Below are 16,544 nucleotides of genomic sequence, written 5' to 3'. Positions count from 1 at the left end.
TGTCACCGGTTTCATTGGCCTACCTGAGAACCGGACCGGTCGGTCAGGTTTCGATCCAATTTCAAGGGGCATTAGTTCGGTTCCCGTTTCCAGAAACTGGGAACCGGTCCCTTTGGTCCGATTTTCGATTCCCGATTCCTGGGCGAGAATCGGACTGTGCGAGAGCCGATCACCCTTGTTAATTACCATGCTTTAATTTACTTTTGGGGTGTATAAATTCCCATATGTTTATCTCTTGGAAAGCATCTTTCATAATCATATTGTTGCATAAAATGAACTATAACCTAATAACCATATATTTATAGGGATGATTTAACTGGCTCATAGGTTCTAACTTAGGTCATGGTGAAGAACTTTTCTGCGAATTAGTTTTCTAGAATTTCATGCATTTGGTTTGCTGAAAATGACCAGTCAAAAGAGATAAAAAAAAATATGCATGCTTGAAGGAAAATTAATTCTGTAATATGAAAAGAGGAAAATATTTTTCTGAAAAGTATTTTTCTTGAGAGAAAAACCAAAAAAATCGTAAATCTATTGTATAACGGCCAATTTAGTCTCTAAGCTTTTCAATTTTTTCAACTTAATCTTAAATTTTTTGATAATTTGCCAATGTAGTCCATTTTGCTAATTTTGACTAGAAATTGCTTACATGAATAATTTATATATATTTTTTGTTTTTTTGATTTTTTTTTTAAAAATTCTTTTTCTTCCCTTTTCTTTTCTTTTCCTTTTTCTCGGTCTCCCAGGCACTGCGACGAGTTCACAGAAGTTAATCTGGCATGTTTGTGCAACGCCTAGGCAACCGTTGCGCTCACTAAGTCCGATGAGGATAAGGGTTGGCAAGGGTATTGCAGCCCTCACCGGCCATCCCTTGCCTAGGCTCACTTGTGCCCGGCGAGTGCACAAATATATCATGTCTGTTTTGTTTGAAGAAAAAGTCTGTAATTGTTTTTCAAATTTCTGATATTTGAATGACGGAAAATTGATCGATTTACGGAAAACATTTTTCATGGACCGAAGACAACAAACTTAAATTTGGAAAAAACAACTTTCCCTGGTAAGAAGGAAATCACTTTCCCTACACCATCGAACAAATGAAAACTAACAATTTTTCTTAAAAATGATTTTCATGGAAAATATTTTCCTTTATTATGAAATTTTAACGAACTAAATGCACATAAATTAGTTTTGTTTCATCTTTTAATGATTAAAACCTTTTAAAATAACCCAAATGGCGAATTAATACCTTTTCTTTTCTTGGTCAACTTTTTTTATTTTTCCCAGTTGCTAAATCCAATAATTGAAATGGTTTTTGTCATTTTATCTAAATCTGACTTACATGATTTTTTTTTTTGGAAAGGGACTTACATGATCGTTAGCAACAAACTTTCGTGAATTCTTTGCGTGTATGCTAAATGAGGAAATGCATGTCATTAATATTCATCTGCCTTTTTTTTTTTTTTTGTCATTTACCATATTAATGAATATCTGCTTTATTTATCTACTTTTTTTGTTGTTGCACACTTCATTAATCTACTTTGGTAGATATGTATATGTAGCGTATACAACATTCGAATGGGTCGCGGCATGTATTTAACTCGCAGGATATGAGTATATCTTATGTATGTACGTAGAAATGCACATATGTGTTTTTTCTGAGATTTGAAAGCATTGTTTGATTTTTGCCAGAATATGGGTAAAATTACCAAAAAAGTCATAACCTTATTATAATTATGCCAATTTAGTTATAAAACCTTTCAATTTGATCAATTTAGTTGTAAACTTATTGCACACTTGTGTAAATATTTTGATGATTTGCCAATTTAGTCCTAAACCTTTTAAAGATTTGCTAATTTAGGCTCCGTTTGTTTTTGGCAAAAAGTGAATTATTTAGAAAACATTTTCCTAAAAATGAAATGAATGAATGAAAAATATTTTCATCATTTACGAAAATGTTAAGATAGAAATTATTGTCGATAATGAATGTACTTGTCATTGGTTAATTATTTTAAGTGATGCAAGTGATTATTTTTAGAAAAATATTTTCTAAATCATTCATTTTTCGCGAAGCAAACAATGCCTAGTCTTTTTTGCTAATTTTTGTCGAAAATCACATATGTGGTGGTCTAGTCAACTCAGTCGTCCTAGGTGGTACGGCTAGCGCTGAATTGGGCAATTTTTGCAATTCTTTTTAAAAAAATTTGAATCTTTTTTACATTTTTTTTTTTCTTTCACTTCTCTTTTTTCTTCTTCCTTATTTTCCATCGCTAGTTGCCAGATGCCGATGAGGTCGGCCCTCACCGACATCTGGTGAGGGTTGGGCAAGGGGCCTTTCCTAGGTGAAGGTCCCCTCGCTGGCCTCTGGTGATGGCAAGGGGCCTCACCCAGGCGTGCGAGGGCTGGGATGCCCTCGCTGGTAGATGGAAATAAGGAAAAAAAGAAAAAAGGAAATGAAGTTTAAATTAAATCATCAACGTCAACAATTTTTGGTCAAAATTAGTTGAAAAGACTAGATTGACAAATTGTCAAAATGTTTATGACTAAATTAGCACAACTTCAATAGGTTTAGTATTTTGTGGTAATTTCCCCTATAGAAAATGTATTAGGATCATATTATATTTTTTATAATGTTTACATAGAAAAGAAGGAACAATTAGCTTGTTTAATCGCCTAGTTTTAATATCGACAAATTTCCTCATAAACAAGCTAATTAAACTGGAAAAAAAGAATCGCAAATACCTTTAAATGTTGATATTAAATTCTTAGAAAATGACAGGAAAAAATGTTGAAATATCTTGTGGAAATAGTAGTTGTATGTCAAGACCAGCCTATATTCACTTTTTCCAATTTGTTTTTCAATTAGGTAAGTTATGGTAGAGTTTATTACACGTGGTTAGCACAGTTGCTTTATCTTAAAAATATCTTTAGAAATTATGAAGATATTATAATACATCATATATTCGGCAAATCATTCGGACATTTAACATGTTATGTGTATCCCGTACGTAGTTGAATTTGTGTCTAGATTTATCGTGTAATACATGAGACTAAATTTTCTCTGATTTGATTTGAAGCCTACACATAGGCGATAGTTGCAATATCGAAGTTAAGCAAATTTAAATGATGGAGTCGACTTTCAACTTCTTCTATTCCAAACCAAATTTCAACGGCGCCGACTTTCAAATCATATTATCGAAATGCTCACTCGCAGAGTACTTGATTTTCAAACACTGTTGTTGCAAACCGACATCATCTATCGGAAAAGTAAGTGTTGACTACACTAACTTTCAAATGGGTGCCAATACCCGAAAGCTTTGCAAATCTTAATGATAATTAGATATTTATTTTCAAACTCAAGCTAAACTTGGGCGTGCTAAAGATACCTTTTACATATTATGGATGTATCGCCGATACATCATATATTCTTCAAACATTTAGGTATTTAGCATGTTACGTGTATCCTTGTACACGGTCGTACTCATGTTTCAAGTCGTGACATCGTACACTGAATTGGATTCTCTTTGATATGATTTGAGGTCTGTAAATATGCCTTAATTAGTTGTAAGATCGAAGTTAAACAATTTGTGAATAGTTACAAAATTGCAAAAGTACAATCGTGGGGGGTCTTTAAATTCTTCATGGTGAGAAATGCATTTCAAAAAGTCTAAAAAGAAAAAATGGCAGTGCGGAGATGTACCAAGTCTCTATTTCTAGATACTGGAAAATGATGGATGGGGGCACGAAACTTGTACCTCGGAAAATTGCCGATTTTTGAAGTAGTTTCCTCGTCGCACGGCAAAAGCTCATTTGTCAATAATAGTCATTTCATTTTTGGCAATGGCAGGGGACTGAATTTCACGTGGCAAAAAAAATTCTAATCAACCTATTTTCGCCTATGAACATCTTTGACACGATTACAAGCACTACTAATTAGATTTTGTTACCCAAAATTTCAAAATGCCGAGTAAAGGGTCCATTTATTTTAAAAAAATAAATCTGGAAAATTGATTTATGAATTTATGGTACTTGGATGATGGAAAGCTAATCGATTCACGGAAAACGTTTTTTAGGGAAAATATTTCTTTTATCGTAAAGTTTTCAGTGAAATAAATGCCCTGTAATGCTTCGTTTGTTTATCGAAAATGAATGATTTGAAAAATATTATCCAAAAAATTATTTATATTGCTTACGGAAATAGAAGAACAAAAAAACATAATATTCTCATTGTCAACGAAAATATTTATACATATATTGCCGTTGATAATGAAAACATTTTCCCATCAACTTACCATTTCGGGAGATCATTTTTAGGATGAAAATTTTCTACAAAACAAAACGGAACAAAATAAGAAAATTTCATATAACGAATTTAGTAAGATCAGTATGGCTCTGTTGATTCAATCTCGTGTCCCACAGATTCAAAGAAAGATCAAGAAAGGAGCAAATTGTTGAAGAAACGAACTCTTTGAAAACGACATTGCATCTAAATTTTCTCCCTCCTCGTTTATATTAACATTTTGTGTTAATATTACCAAAAACTCCAAACTGGTATATCTATGACAAATTTACCAAAATCTAATGTTTTGACCATAAAAAATCCTAAACTGGTACACCTATGACAAATTTACTCTAAACTAATTTTTTGATCACAAAAAACCAAAATTGGTGTATTTATTACAAATTTACCTTCCGTTAAATTGGATTAATATCATGAAAAATCACAAACAGGTACACTTGTGATAAGTGGAGGGTAAAACCCCAAACTAATACACCCGTCAACTACCATGTATTATCCAACTCAGAAATTTAATGGTAAAATTTAACGAAAATTAGCGGAGGGTAAAATTATCACATATGTATAAGTTTAGGATTTTTGGTGGTCAAAAAATTTATTTGGGATAAATTCGTCATAAATGTTTCAGTTTGAAGTTTTTTGTGGTATTAATCCTAATATTTTTCTAGCCAACCAGTTTTCGCGACGGTGACGTTATGACCATGAAACATTTGTTTGTTCATAGGAGAAGAAGAAGATGATCTTGCGGGGATTGGTGCATCTGAGATTCAATTATTCAAGAATCCTCTAGCATCCCCAGGATGATGATGCAGCATGTGCCTTAAGATTAATCAAATTGCTTTCGATGACTTTTCTTCCATCCAATAAAAGTCCCATTTCGAATTTCAGATCAAGAAAAAAAAATATGAGGCGTTGATATTGATAAAGGGTCGCAGAAAAATTTAAACTTAGACGTCATTTAGATTGGAAACAAATTATATACGTATTTACGTGTCGGTATTTACAGATTACGAAAATTTCAGACATTTCGATTCTGAAAATAAAGTCGAATTGGGCGTGTCCTGAAATTTCGATTAAGTAAAACATAAAAGTCTATCCACACGCGCTTTTAACATCCAGCGGAGGATTAGCACAAATCTTACATACCCACTTAAGATTTAGTAGAACTTCGTGTCCTAGCGCATAGTATACCCAGAAAAACGACGCTGCTTCATACGTCGTTTTAGTGCATCACCAAACGTTCAACACCTGCCCTCGTCAAATGTGGTTTCTGTTTTGCTCTGTTCTTTGGGCCAGTGAGGCGATTCTTCTACTGTTAACATAACCACCTGTTTTTCTGGTTGCGTAGGAGGGTTGATGAACAATCTAAAAGTGGGTATAAATAACTTGTCGATTTACTTGATTACACAGAAGAGAGAGAAAGCTATAAACCCCTCCTCTAATGATTCTTTGCTGAACAGTCCACATTAGGAAAAACAAGAAGAGAGATTCATATTTCTTGTTCTTTTTCTTTGGGTGTTGAAAAGAGTGATGGGTGAAGAAGATGATCCACAGTCGCCGTTGCTTGAGAGCACTTCTTCACACGGTGCATCAGAAGCGCCTCTCAAAAGAACTGGTAAGTCACCCATTGGCTCATTGAGTTTCATGTTGTTTCTTGTGCGAGCTGACCTTGTCAACTAGAAAATATGGGCTTTAGGATGTTTTGGGAGGATTTCATGCCATGTCCTGTTCTAATGCTTTCTGTTTCAAGTTTTTTAGTGACCCTATTGATTAGAGAACATAATGAAGCAAATGCTTGTGGAAGTTGCATTTTGTAATCTGGGTCTGTGGTTGAGCAAAGGGAACTGTTAAGAACTTCAGAGTACTTTTTTCTCGGTGGTAACTTGGAAGTTGCAATTGGAATCTGGAATCCTGTGAAGTTGCAATTTTGCCAACTTTTGAGTACGCAAAATATGAGCTTCAATGGTTATTGCTCCAACGCCCCAAACCCAACTTAGTCTTGGATATTACTGTTGTTCTGATATCTCCAAGCTAATCAGTTACCCCCAGTCAGAGAGAAATAATGAGTCACACCCATTACTAGCACTTTATTGATTTTCATGCCATTCTCGAGAAATCTAACTTTTCCAATGTTTCCAGTGGTCATAATGATCTGAGAACAGAATGAAGCAAATGCTTGTACAAGTTGCATTTTCTAATCTTCTTCTGTGGTAGAGCAAAGTGAACCGTTCAGAAAGTTGCACTTGAATTTCCTGTGAAGTTGCAATGGCCAGCTTAGAGTTTGAAAAATATGAGCTTCAATGGTTATACTTCTAATGCCCCGATTTAGTCTAGGATTTGCAAAACTTCGCTATGTTTTCATATCTTCTTAGTTAGTGGTTATCAAAGATGTCCCAACAAGAAACATCAGGAAGGAGGACCTCAAGCTTACCAAAAATCCAATTCAAATATAAATAATGAGACTGTCGGCTGATGCAATTTTGTATAATTGAGTGATCCATTATGAATAGTTTACGCCTCAACACTGTTAACAAGCCTGTGCAATTCTTTGTTATTGTTCTTTGAAGGGACACAATGGACAGCGGTGGCGCATATTATAACCGGAGTAATTGGGGCAGGAGTGCTTTCTCTTGCTTGGAGCATGGCTCAACTTGGTTGGGTTCTTGGTCCCATTTGCATATTATGCTTTGCGGGCATCACCATGATTTCCACATTTCTTCTGTGCGATTGCTACAAGTACCCCGACCCGGAATATGGAACCATCAGAAATCGATCTTACATGGAAGCTGTCAAGCTCTATTTAGGTCAGTGCAGATTCCCAACATTTGAATGACAGTTGCTTGTAAAAGATGTCATGTGAAAGTGTTGATGTTTCAAGGTGGATATCCACTGAACTTCTCATAATTCAAAATTCCTGGCAAAATATGAGGAGAAGGAAAACGGAAGAAGAAGGAAAGTATGAGAATTTCGCGATATTTTAAAAGGACATGACAACAGAGGCGATGATTTTTCAGGAGAGAAGCAGCAGGTAATATGTGGAGTGTTTGCGCAGGAGAACTTATACGGGACTGGGATCGCTTATACAATAACAGCTGCTGCCAGTGTAAGGTGCTCATATCATCTTCGAACCTTTTTTTTTTCCGTCCTTGTTCATCTGAGCACTAGCTTGGGGTTCTTTCAAAAATTTATTGCTTTGAACTAGGAATAGAGAAGGAGAGAAAAGAAAAGTAAAATCGGGATCCTCACAGACTTTCTTAGCTACTCGTGTACTTTATCGGGACCAAATTATGTTATACACAGAGTCATTCTTGAGATGAAGTTGGGGAGACTGGCCTCCATTGTCCTGTAATTATCGCCTTTCTCTCAACCTACTGTTTACTTATATTAGAAGTCTAAAATATATTTTTTTTATTGACAGGAGGAACAATAGTCATTGCAAATTGAGGTGTATACTTGTAAAATTACCTGCCAGGCTGCAAATACTAGCAATCTTACGAGAGGGTAGGTGGAAATGCTTTCCAGTATCAGTTCCTCTCCAATTAATGCCAATTTTGAAAGTAAGTATTAATCAGAGGACCAACCTAGAGTACGTACTGAATCTGTAGTCCATGAGACATAAGAATCCATACTCAATTAGTTTCATGAACTTCTCCTAGGACCAAGTTTGAGCCGCTTGACAATTATCTTGTTCCCTGACAAAAATCAACTACAGCTTACGTAACTTGTGGAGACTTGACTTGGTGTACTCCCTTTTGAATTTTGAATTCAAAATCAGTAAAGGACTTACAGTTTTCCAGTCTCCTATATGCTTTATTTGGTTTATAAGTTAAAGTTAGCAGTTAGTGTTTGTCAGGGACTTCGTGTACCATCATGAATCAATGTATTTTGCACTAATCCTGATATTTTAGGGGTTGGCTTGGGTAGAAAAGCATGTGGTTTTCTGGTTGTAGAAGTGTTAATTAGCCCCGCAACTTTATCAAGTGTTTGTGATGATTATGTGTTTTTGATCCTTCATGCATACTCAATTTCCAGAGCTAGGCAGAAGCGTGACGTCACATATTTCATGTTTATTGTCCTTCATGCATTTTCAATATCGACAACGCTGTTAGAGAGAAGCATGAGTTACTTTAACATGTCTAGTTTTTTGGTGATTGACTTCAGAGTTCAGATTGATGATAATCGTTTCTTCCATTTTAATGGCGCAGGGCAATCCTGAAGTCAAACTGTTATCACCGGGAAGGTCATGATTCTCCGTGTGATTACGGAGATAGTGTCTACATGCTTCTATTTGGTTTAGTTCAGATAGTAATGTCACAGATTCCAGATTTCCACAATATGGGTTGGCTTTCAGTTATTGCAGCAATCATGTCGTTCTCCTACTCCTCGATCGGGCTTGGACTCGGTTTGGCACAGGTAATAGGTAGGTAAGGTGCTTTCTTTAAGAATCATACTTGAAATCAAAACACAACCCCAAGTACAGGCAAAATAGCAGCCTCATGTTATAAGTGAGCTCGGAATTTCCAATTTATAAAGTTCAATTACCATACATCATTACACCACACCATTTGATTGTGATTCACAATTGCTAACTTGCTTCCATGGCTGCAGAAAATGGAACAATCAAGGGAACAATCACAGGAGTCTCAGCTTCGAGCATTCTTGACAAGTTATTATTAGCCTTTGAAGCACTCGGAGACATCGCCTTTGCATACCCTTATTCTATTATCGTCTTCGAGATACAGGTACAGCTTTCTCTTCTAGCGCACAGGATCAAGTTATGTTTAAGAAGGTAGCTTAACGACTGAAGTGGAATGTGTGATGGTTCGTATTGAAGGACACCTTGAAGTCCCCTCCCCCAGAAAATCAGACGATGAAGAAGGCCTCGATGTATGCGATCATCATAACAACGGTCTTTTACTTATGCTGCGGATGCTTTGGATACGCAGCGTTTGGGGACAGCACCCCAGGCAATCTATTAACTGGATTCGGGTTCTACGAGCCGTACTGGCTTGTCGACCTTGCAAATGCTTGCATTGTGCTTCATTTGGTGGGAGGATATCAGGTACATTAGAAGGATGGGTGACTAATGTTCATGTCCAATTCGCTTATTAGCATCACGTTCTTGCATTTATAATAAAACGTCATTTCCGCGGCACTTTACTTGATCAGATCTTCAGCCAGCCCGTCTTTGCAACAGCAGAGAGATGGTTCGCATACAAATTCCCCGACAGCGGGTTCGTGAACCATAGCTACTCGTGCAAGCTCCCCCTGTTGCCAGCGCTCCAGCTGAACCTCTGCAGGGTGGTGTTCAGGACGGCATACGTGGTGTCCACGACCACGATCGCGATGCTCTTCCCTTACTTCAACTCGGTCCTGGGAGTGCACGGGGCGCTCAACTTTTGGCCCCTGGGAATATACTTCCCTGTGGAGATGTACTTAAAGCAAAAGAAGATCAGGGCATGGTCGAGGGAGTGGATTTTCTATAGGTCATTTAGCTTTCTTTGTCTGTTGATCACCATAGTGGGATTTATTGGGTCAGTTGGAGAACTTGTAATTGACGAACTCAGCTGAGAAACTATCCTCCAGCCTCATTTCTTCCTATTTTATCCCCTTTTTGTTCTATTTGGAGATGTAATGAGGAATTTTGCAAGTTACTCATACTATATTAGACTTTCACGCATTTGATTTGTTGCTAATTCCATAATTTGAAAAGAGGAAAATGTTCTCCTGGAAAATAATTTTCGAAAAGCATTTTCCTTGAGAGAATTACCAAAGTCCTAAACCTCGTACGGCGTTCAATCCGATGCTCGGGTCTAGGTCCATGGAGGCCGAGCTTGGGACCCTAGTGCCCGGTCGCAGTGCCTCGGCACCCGCGCCCACGCCCACACTCAGATCAGTAGAGGCTAGGCCCAAAGCGCTAGTGCTCGTGCCTGATGTACTGGCATCCGAGCCCAGGTCCATAAATGCCGTGCTTGGGTTCCCGATGCTCTAGCTCTGGTCCCTGGCACTCAAGCTTGGTCTCACAAAAGCCGATAGCGGGTTCTTGGCGCTCGGGCTCGAATGCTTAGGGTTTGTTTATTTTGTGGAAAACATTTTCCTCATTTTCCGGCGTTTTCTCACCAAAGCTTACATTTAGGAAAATGATTTCCTCTTTAAAAGAACCAGAAAACATTTTCCACAATAGTAAATGAAACATTAGTTCTTAAAAAAAAATATTTTCGATTTTTTAATATTTTTTATTTCTTTTTTTTTCTTTCCTCCTCTTTTTTCTTCTTCCTTGGTCAACGATCGGCCACGGGTGACAAATGAGCTTGCCTAAGGCCGACGAGCTTGAGGCCGCGCTAGACTTCGCTGACCTCTGGTGAGGCCTCGAGCTCGCAGGCTTCGGGCGAGCTCAACTTTGCTGAATCTTGCAAGGTCGAGCCTCGGTTCGTTGAAATTTGGTGAGCTTGAGTCTCGTTGGCCTGTGGTGAGACTTGTCCCTCGCCTGTGGCCAGTGACCGGCCGAAGAAGAAGGAGAAGAAAAAAAAAAGAAAATGAGAAAATAAATTAATTAAAATTTTGATTTTTTGAAAATAAAATAAAAAATTTTATAAAAGGAGTGCATGGAAGAAAATCTAATTTTTCATATCAAATGGCAGAAAATATTTTCTAATTCATTTTCAGATTTCAGTTAACACCAAAAAATATAGTCATTTTTGTGGAAAATGACTTCCTAGAAAAACGTTTTCAAAAAATGTTCCATTTTTCGCGAAACAAAGGGAGCCTAATTCAATATACAAATTACTTGGATGTTTAATATATGCTTTTCTAATCTATGTAGATGTTGTAAATGTCTTGTTGCTGTCCTTTCCATGGAAAATACCTTAGAAATATTCTAGCATGGTACTTCTCTATGTATGTTCTTAGTTAAATGTTCTTGCATTGTCATTTATATCGTTCAGCGGCTTCTTCAATTAGGGACTCATTTTGGAGCTGTATTGACTCTGATGATTTCAAGCATCATTGGACCTTTTTTTCTTTTTTCAACCGCGCATTTCTCGTCTTGGGCTTGCTGGCTTCATCATTGATGTTCCGATGATTAGAATGATTTGTCGTTGTTAACTTCATCGATGCCAATTTTTGGCTTTGATAGTTCCGTTAGAACCCTGAAAAGAATGAGGTTATAGTTTAGATTTCCTTGCAGGAAATGACGTACAATTTTTTTTTTTGGGCTCGAAGTGGAGGTGTAATGGTGTGTGACAATATCCACGTAGATAATTCCTTTCATGAGTACCTCATGTATTATTCAATTTGTGCCTCTATCTAGTAAGACGTAGTGTTAGGATAGGGCCCTGCTGGAACAAGGTGGAAGCTCCAGGATTAAAGATTGTGTAGAGGGAAATGATGGAAAAGAGTGATAGCAGTGATTTCATCAAGTTTTTAGTTATCATGCTTGTGCTCCATCTTTGCTAATGTGTGCAATCTCCATATAAAGATGGAACCAAAAGGTTCTGAATGTCACCAGCTTTGTATATTCCGGTTTCCACCAAAGTTAGAAGACTCTCAATATATGCATGAATGCTCAAATTTTGTACATTGTGTATAATTGAAGTTTAGTTCGCTTTTCATGATGTCCCCTGTTTGAATAATTTAATATTAAATCACGGCTTCATCTAACAGTTTAAGCTTTTAGAACAATTGGCAGTGATCCCACAAAATCTCACATGGTATCAGAGCTGGAGGTCTTGAGTTCAAATCTTTCCATGCCCCATTTGCCTCCCCAATTAAACATGTCCACGCCTAGTACTAGGCAAAAACAAGACCAGATTAAGCGTGGGGACCTAACAGCTTAAACTTTAGAACAGTTGGCAGTGATTTTCGTATTTTCATCAATGCAGATACCCTTTTGTGTGGTTGTTGCATGGATAATGGGAAGCCCTATGGACTTGAATTTCCAACTCTTTGAAACGGCAGCTCGTTTCATTACCGTATTAGTTGTGGCCTTCTTGCTCCAGGTTTGTGAGGCATTAGCTCCCTACCTTTATTTTATGGTGGCATAAATCTATACTTCTAAAGGCTTGTCCTGCATGATGCCTGAAGGCAGCAAAAATGACTGAGGATTTAGTATCTCCTCTGCCATGTTTTGTATTGCTCGCAATACTTCACTTTTGCATTTCAACATTTATTTGCTCCACATTATTCCCTAAAATTTTCTCAATCTGCAGGAAGGAACTTCTAATTACTTTAAAGGGTTGATGCTAATACTTTCCCATGTGATCGTCGCCGCCATTTTCTTTGCTCGTGTTGATCCTACCAAAGATTAGTACCTAATTGTCCACGAGAAAACTTTGTTTTCTTGATTGAAATCGTGTAACGTTTGTCTCATACTTCTATCAAGATAATTATCTTAATATTAGGCAATCATCATAGTTATCACGCACCTTAATGCGCTCAATAAAACGTCGATGAAATTAATTAATGTGGGCGACAATAAACTGAATGTTGGATTACATTATTGATATTATAATTATAACATTCTCCCACTCGATTCCACCATTTCATCGGACGAAATATTGAACCAAATCTACAAAAACTTCATACTGAAAATAAAACGTATGAATCATAGTGATAAATTCTCTTAGAACAAATATTATCTTCCATGTATTACAATGCGTTTTATCAGCCCATATGTAATAACATAACTTCATAAATAAACCTTATGTTTATTCAAGGTAAAAAATGATTATTTTTCTCAAAATAAATTAATGTGTACACCATAATTGAGAATAACATCACAAATAAGCAAGAGTTTCACAAATTAATCCATATGACGAAAACTTACATGATATGACTAGTTCCCATCATAACTGTGGTGTCCCAGAACGTCACACACGACACGTGTCTTTTATGATTGTTAATATTTAGGCAAGCAAAAGCTTAATCTGAACATTCCTTAACAATGAAAATCGCACGAGTATAGTCAAAGTACTTATCCTTCATTATTTACATTACTTATCATATTTACAATACCATACCATTGTTCATATAATCACAAAAAATAAAAGTTTGGGTAGATTGAGATTGCCTATCTCCATACTACATTATTCTCCAAACGACTGCTTGTACAAAAGACTAATGGACATCATGGATCGATAACTTCGCCTTCCGTTGCGTAACCATCATCATCAATGTCAAAACCCCTCAACGGCCCAACTAACTCGCCGTCGAGGGTCTGGTACCATGCGATGAATCGATAGGGAACCCGCTCTATAAAATCCACGTTGATCCACATAGTATAACTATAACTACATTTGGTACACTCAACTTCAGACTTAGGTATGTCAGGTGAATTGCAAGTGCACAATATCTACAAGTAATAAAGTGATGAGTGAGTATTGTTCCCACGAGGATTGTCTCTAATTATCCAATTACTTATCGAAGGTGATCAATTCAAGGAACTAGCTAACCAAGTCAAAAAAGGCAAGTAAAAAGTGAACTAAACCAATTAAAGGACTAAAATATAAAAGAGCCGAAACTTAAAGGATTCAAAAGCTAATTAAAATTGCAAAGTAAGCCTAATCTAAAGCAAACCGAAAATTAACAAGGCAAATTATCAAGATTTTAACCAAGATCACAAAGCGTTAGAGCATCTAACTTCACTTAACCACTCATAATCAATTCTCTTAACTTGTCATGCAACAAATTAATTCCCAATTGTATTGGCGAAATTTCCCTAAGTTAGATTACTAACCGACCTCAGTACTAATTAGGCATGTTAACCCACACTAACCTTAGGTGAATTTAAACTACCTAAAAGCATTAAGTTCTTGTCCCAACCTAGATCTGTTACCGCCACCACACAAATAACCTAGTGTACCTTGACCTAGATTTAATTTATGGTTCAATATCACAAGTGCACATGCATGCAATCTCCACCCGGTATCACGCATACATCGAAAATCATTTAAAAGTTGGCCAAACTTCTAAAAGCATTAAGATTATGATAGAGAACGACACAATCAAAACAATTATATTGCATGAGCAAGTCTTGAAAATCAATCAATCATGGTTAAGATCCATTGTAGCTCTAACAAAAGAAATTTAGAACATAATTAAAGCTAAACTAACAACAAAAATTAAAGAGAACACAATGCTAAATTGAAACAAATTCACCAAGTTGAGTCACAAAGAGGTTCGGGTTTGTCTCCTCATTCTCTCTTTGACATGCGCCAACTACACTAACAAAATAGAAGAATCAAAGCTAACTAAGAAAACCTAAAATCTCCCTCAGAGGTGGCGGCTCCAAGGCTCTTTCGGATACTGAAATATGCGGCACAAGAGGGGTTTATATAGCCACCAAAAATCTACCCTAGGTCAGCCTCCATTAGGTCTTGAATAGGACTCCTCGCCAAATTAAGAATTTTCCTTCTTAAGACTCCTATTGTTGATTTTCTTTGAACCTAGCCTCAATTATGGTCAAATCCTCCAAATTTTTGGTCTTGGCTGGCTTTTTCTTCAAGACAAAATATTATAAAAGATACCGAGATATTCCGGAAGATGCTGAGGCGTAGGGACTGATATGCAATTCCAGCACAAACACATGGGAAAATTACGCATATGGTCCTGGTGTGTTCTGCAAATAGTGCGTATGGTCCCTTAGCCTTCGAAAGTCATATTTCCTACAAAATTCAATAAAATTACATGAGTAGCCAATAAATTCACCCAAAATTCATCAAAATTTAGCAAATATCAAGCTTAAATTAGTAAAAATACTCTATCTAAAATAGAGTTATCAAGGTACAAACACAATTTCTAATACACAGGAACTCTAAAATGCAAAAGCTGTGGTAAATCCATTCTACACATCTTAAAAATAAATGAATGAGCTAAGACCCAGTAAATGAAATCTCTAGTTTTAAGTTAGGAAAATCATCTCACCACTTCACCTGGTGTAAATAATGTAAATGCATAACAGCCAATAAGTATGTTGAGAACAGGAATAAATGATATACCTTTCCCATTTGGATAGGTCACAATAATCTAATTATTTCATTACTCGACAATATTTTTGTTCAAACGCAAGCAAATAGCATAACATATATCACTCATATTCATGCATTAGGTTTGTTACTTCTCCTCCCGAACTCTCTCGGGGCATCCCGACACACGAGGCATCTCAACTCCGAGGCATCCCGATACACCCTCCAAGGCATCCCAACCTATAGGGTATCATAACACACGGGGCATCGTCGCCATTATTTGTGGGTGACGGAAAACATATTATCCTCATGCAAGCCATGATAAATAAGTATTTTATGGGCATATACTCGGCTTCTTGTTACATCACATATCTCTCAAAACAATGAAATCTTAGTCAAACAAACAAGTAAGAAGCAATATGTGATAAGACTCATTAGTTGAATATATTTAGAAACTGGATATATTTCAAAGTGGTTCTGAGCAAGCCAATGACTATATTAAGATGATATTAAGTCTGATTGTGAATCTGAACAAACAAATGATTATACTCAGGAAGTGAATCTGAACACGCAAATCAATATATTTAGACTCAGGAAGTGAATTTGAACAACAAATAAATATATATTCAGGAAGTGAATCTGACTCGAAAAGCAATTCAAACACAGAGAGCGAATAGACTCAAAGAGCAATTCAGACATAGAGCGCGAATCAGACTCAGAGACCAATTCAGATACAGTGAGCGAATTAGACACAGAAAAAACGAATATACTCTGAAGAATAAACATTCTTAAACGGATATAAGGTGGATATTCTTACAACAGTTGAAGATGAAATTAAAAAAAATAACATTTCCAAGTTCAGATTCTACATTTCCTCGCATGACACATTACCACATCTTAGAGAAAAACAATCAAACACCTTCATGCCACTATTGCATGCTCAGATTACACAAATTAACCAGCCAAGTTAAAAGTGTTAAGTAAATTGAACTAACTTAATGTCTAGAGTTTTCACTTACCTCGAAACTTGAACAACCAAATGCCGTAACCACGTTGTAACTCTTGAAAAGGGAAGCTTAGTTTTCCAATCTTAGGGTTGAGAGGTGAGAATAGTAGGCGAAAGTTGCTTTCGAAGTTTGAAGAGGTAAAGAAAGTTTTTCAGGGCCAAAATAAAAGAGTTAAAAGGGAACTATCCGAGATAAAAGCGAGGACTTGCTTGTTAACATGCTAGCAGGTGTGCATCCAATATTAAATTATAGGTGGCATGTTTACAAGGTTTGATCTAATAC

The 16,544-nt window shown here is 36.6% G+C and overlaps 1 protein-coding gene across 2 annotated transcripts in view; it reads left to right on the top strand.

The window, feature by feature from the left end:
- The first annotated feature begins 5,558 nt into the window (after window positions 1-5,558).
- LOC115662982 (probable amino acid permease 7) overlaps window positions 5,559-16,544 on the top strand; it is a 28,206-nt gene continuing 17,220 nt past the window's right edge. The window contains exons 1-7 of one of the 2 annotated variants that reach the window (XM_056321189.1): window positions 5,564-5,909; window positions 6,862-7,098; window positions 7,309-7,402; window positions 8,500-8,714; window positions 8,903-9,036; window positions 9,129-9,356; window positions 9,464-9,990. In XM_056321189.1, the coding sequence (XP_056177164.1) occupies window positions 5,825-5,909; window positions 6,862-7,098; window positions 7,309-7,402; window positions 8,500-8,714; window positions 8,903-9,036; window positions 9,129-9,356; window positions 9,464-9,865 (1,395 nt within the window). In that variant the 5' untranslated portion in view covers window positions 5,564-5,824 and the 3' untranslated portion in view covers window positions 9,866-9,990. Of the gene's footprint in view, window positions 5,910-6,861; window positions 7,099-7,308; window positions 7,403-8,499; window positions 8,715-8,902; window positions 9,037-9,128; window positions 9,357-9,463; window positions 9,991-16,544 lie in introns of those variants that run through there. The other variant, XM_056321190.1, reaches the window with a different exon arrangement.

The sequence above is a fragment of the Syzygium oleosum genome, unplaced genomic scaffold (genome assembly GCF_021117445.2).
Source record: "Syzygium oleosum isolate NSW1041296 unplaced genomic scaffold, Sole_v2.1 Sole_v2.22, whole genome shotgun sequence".
Taxonomy (NCBI): Eukaryota; Viridiplantae; Streptophyta; class Magnoliopsida; order Myrtales; family Myrtaceae; genus Syzygium; species Syzygium oleosum.
The sequence above is the reverse complement of the archived record's forward strand: the minus strand, read 5'-3'. Positions and strand labels throughout refer to the sequence as shown.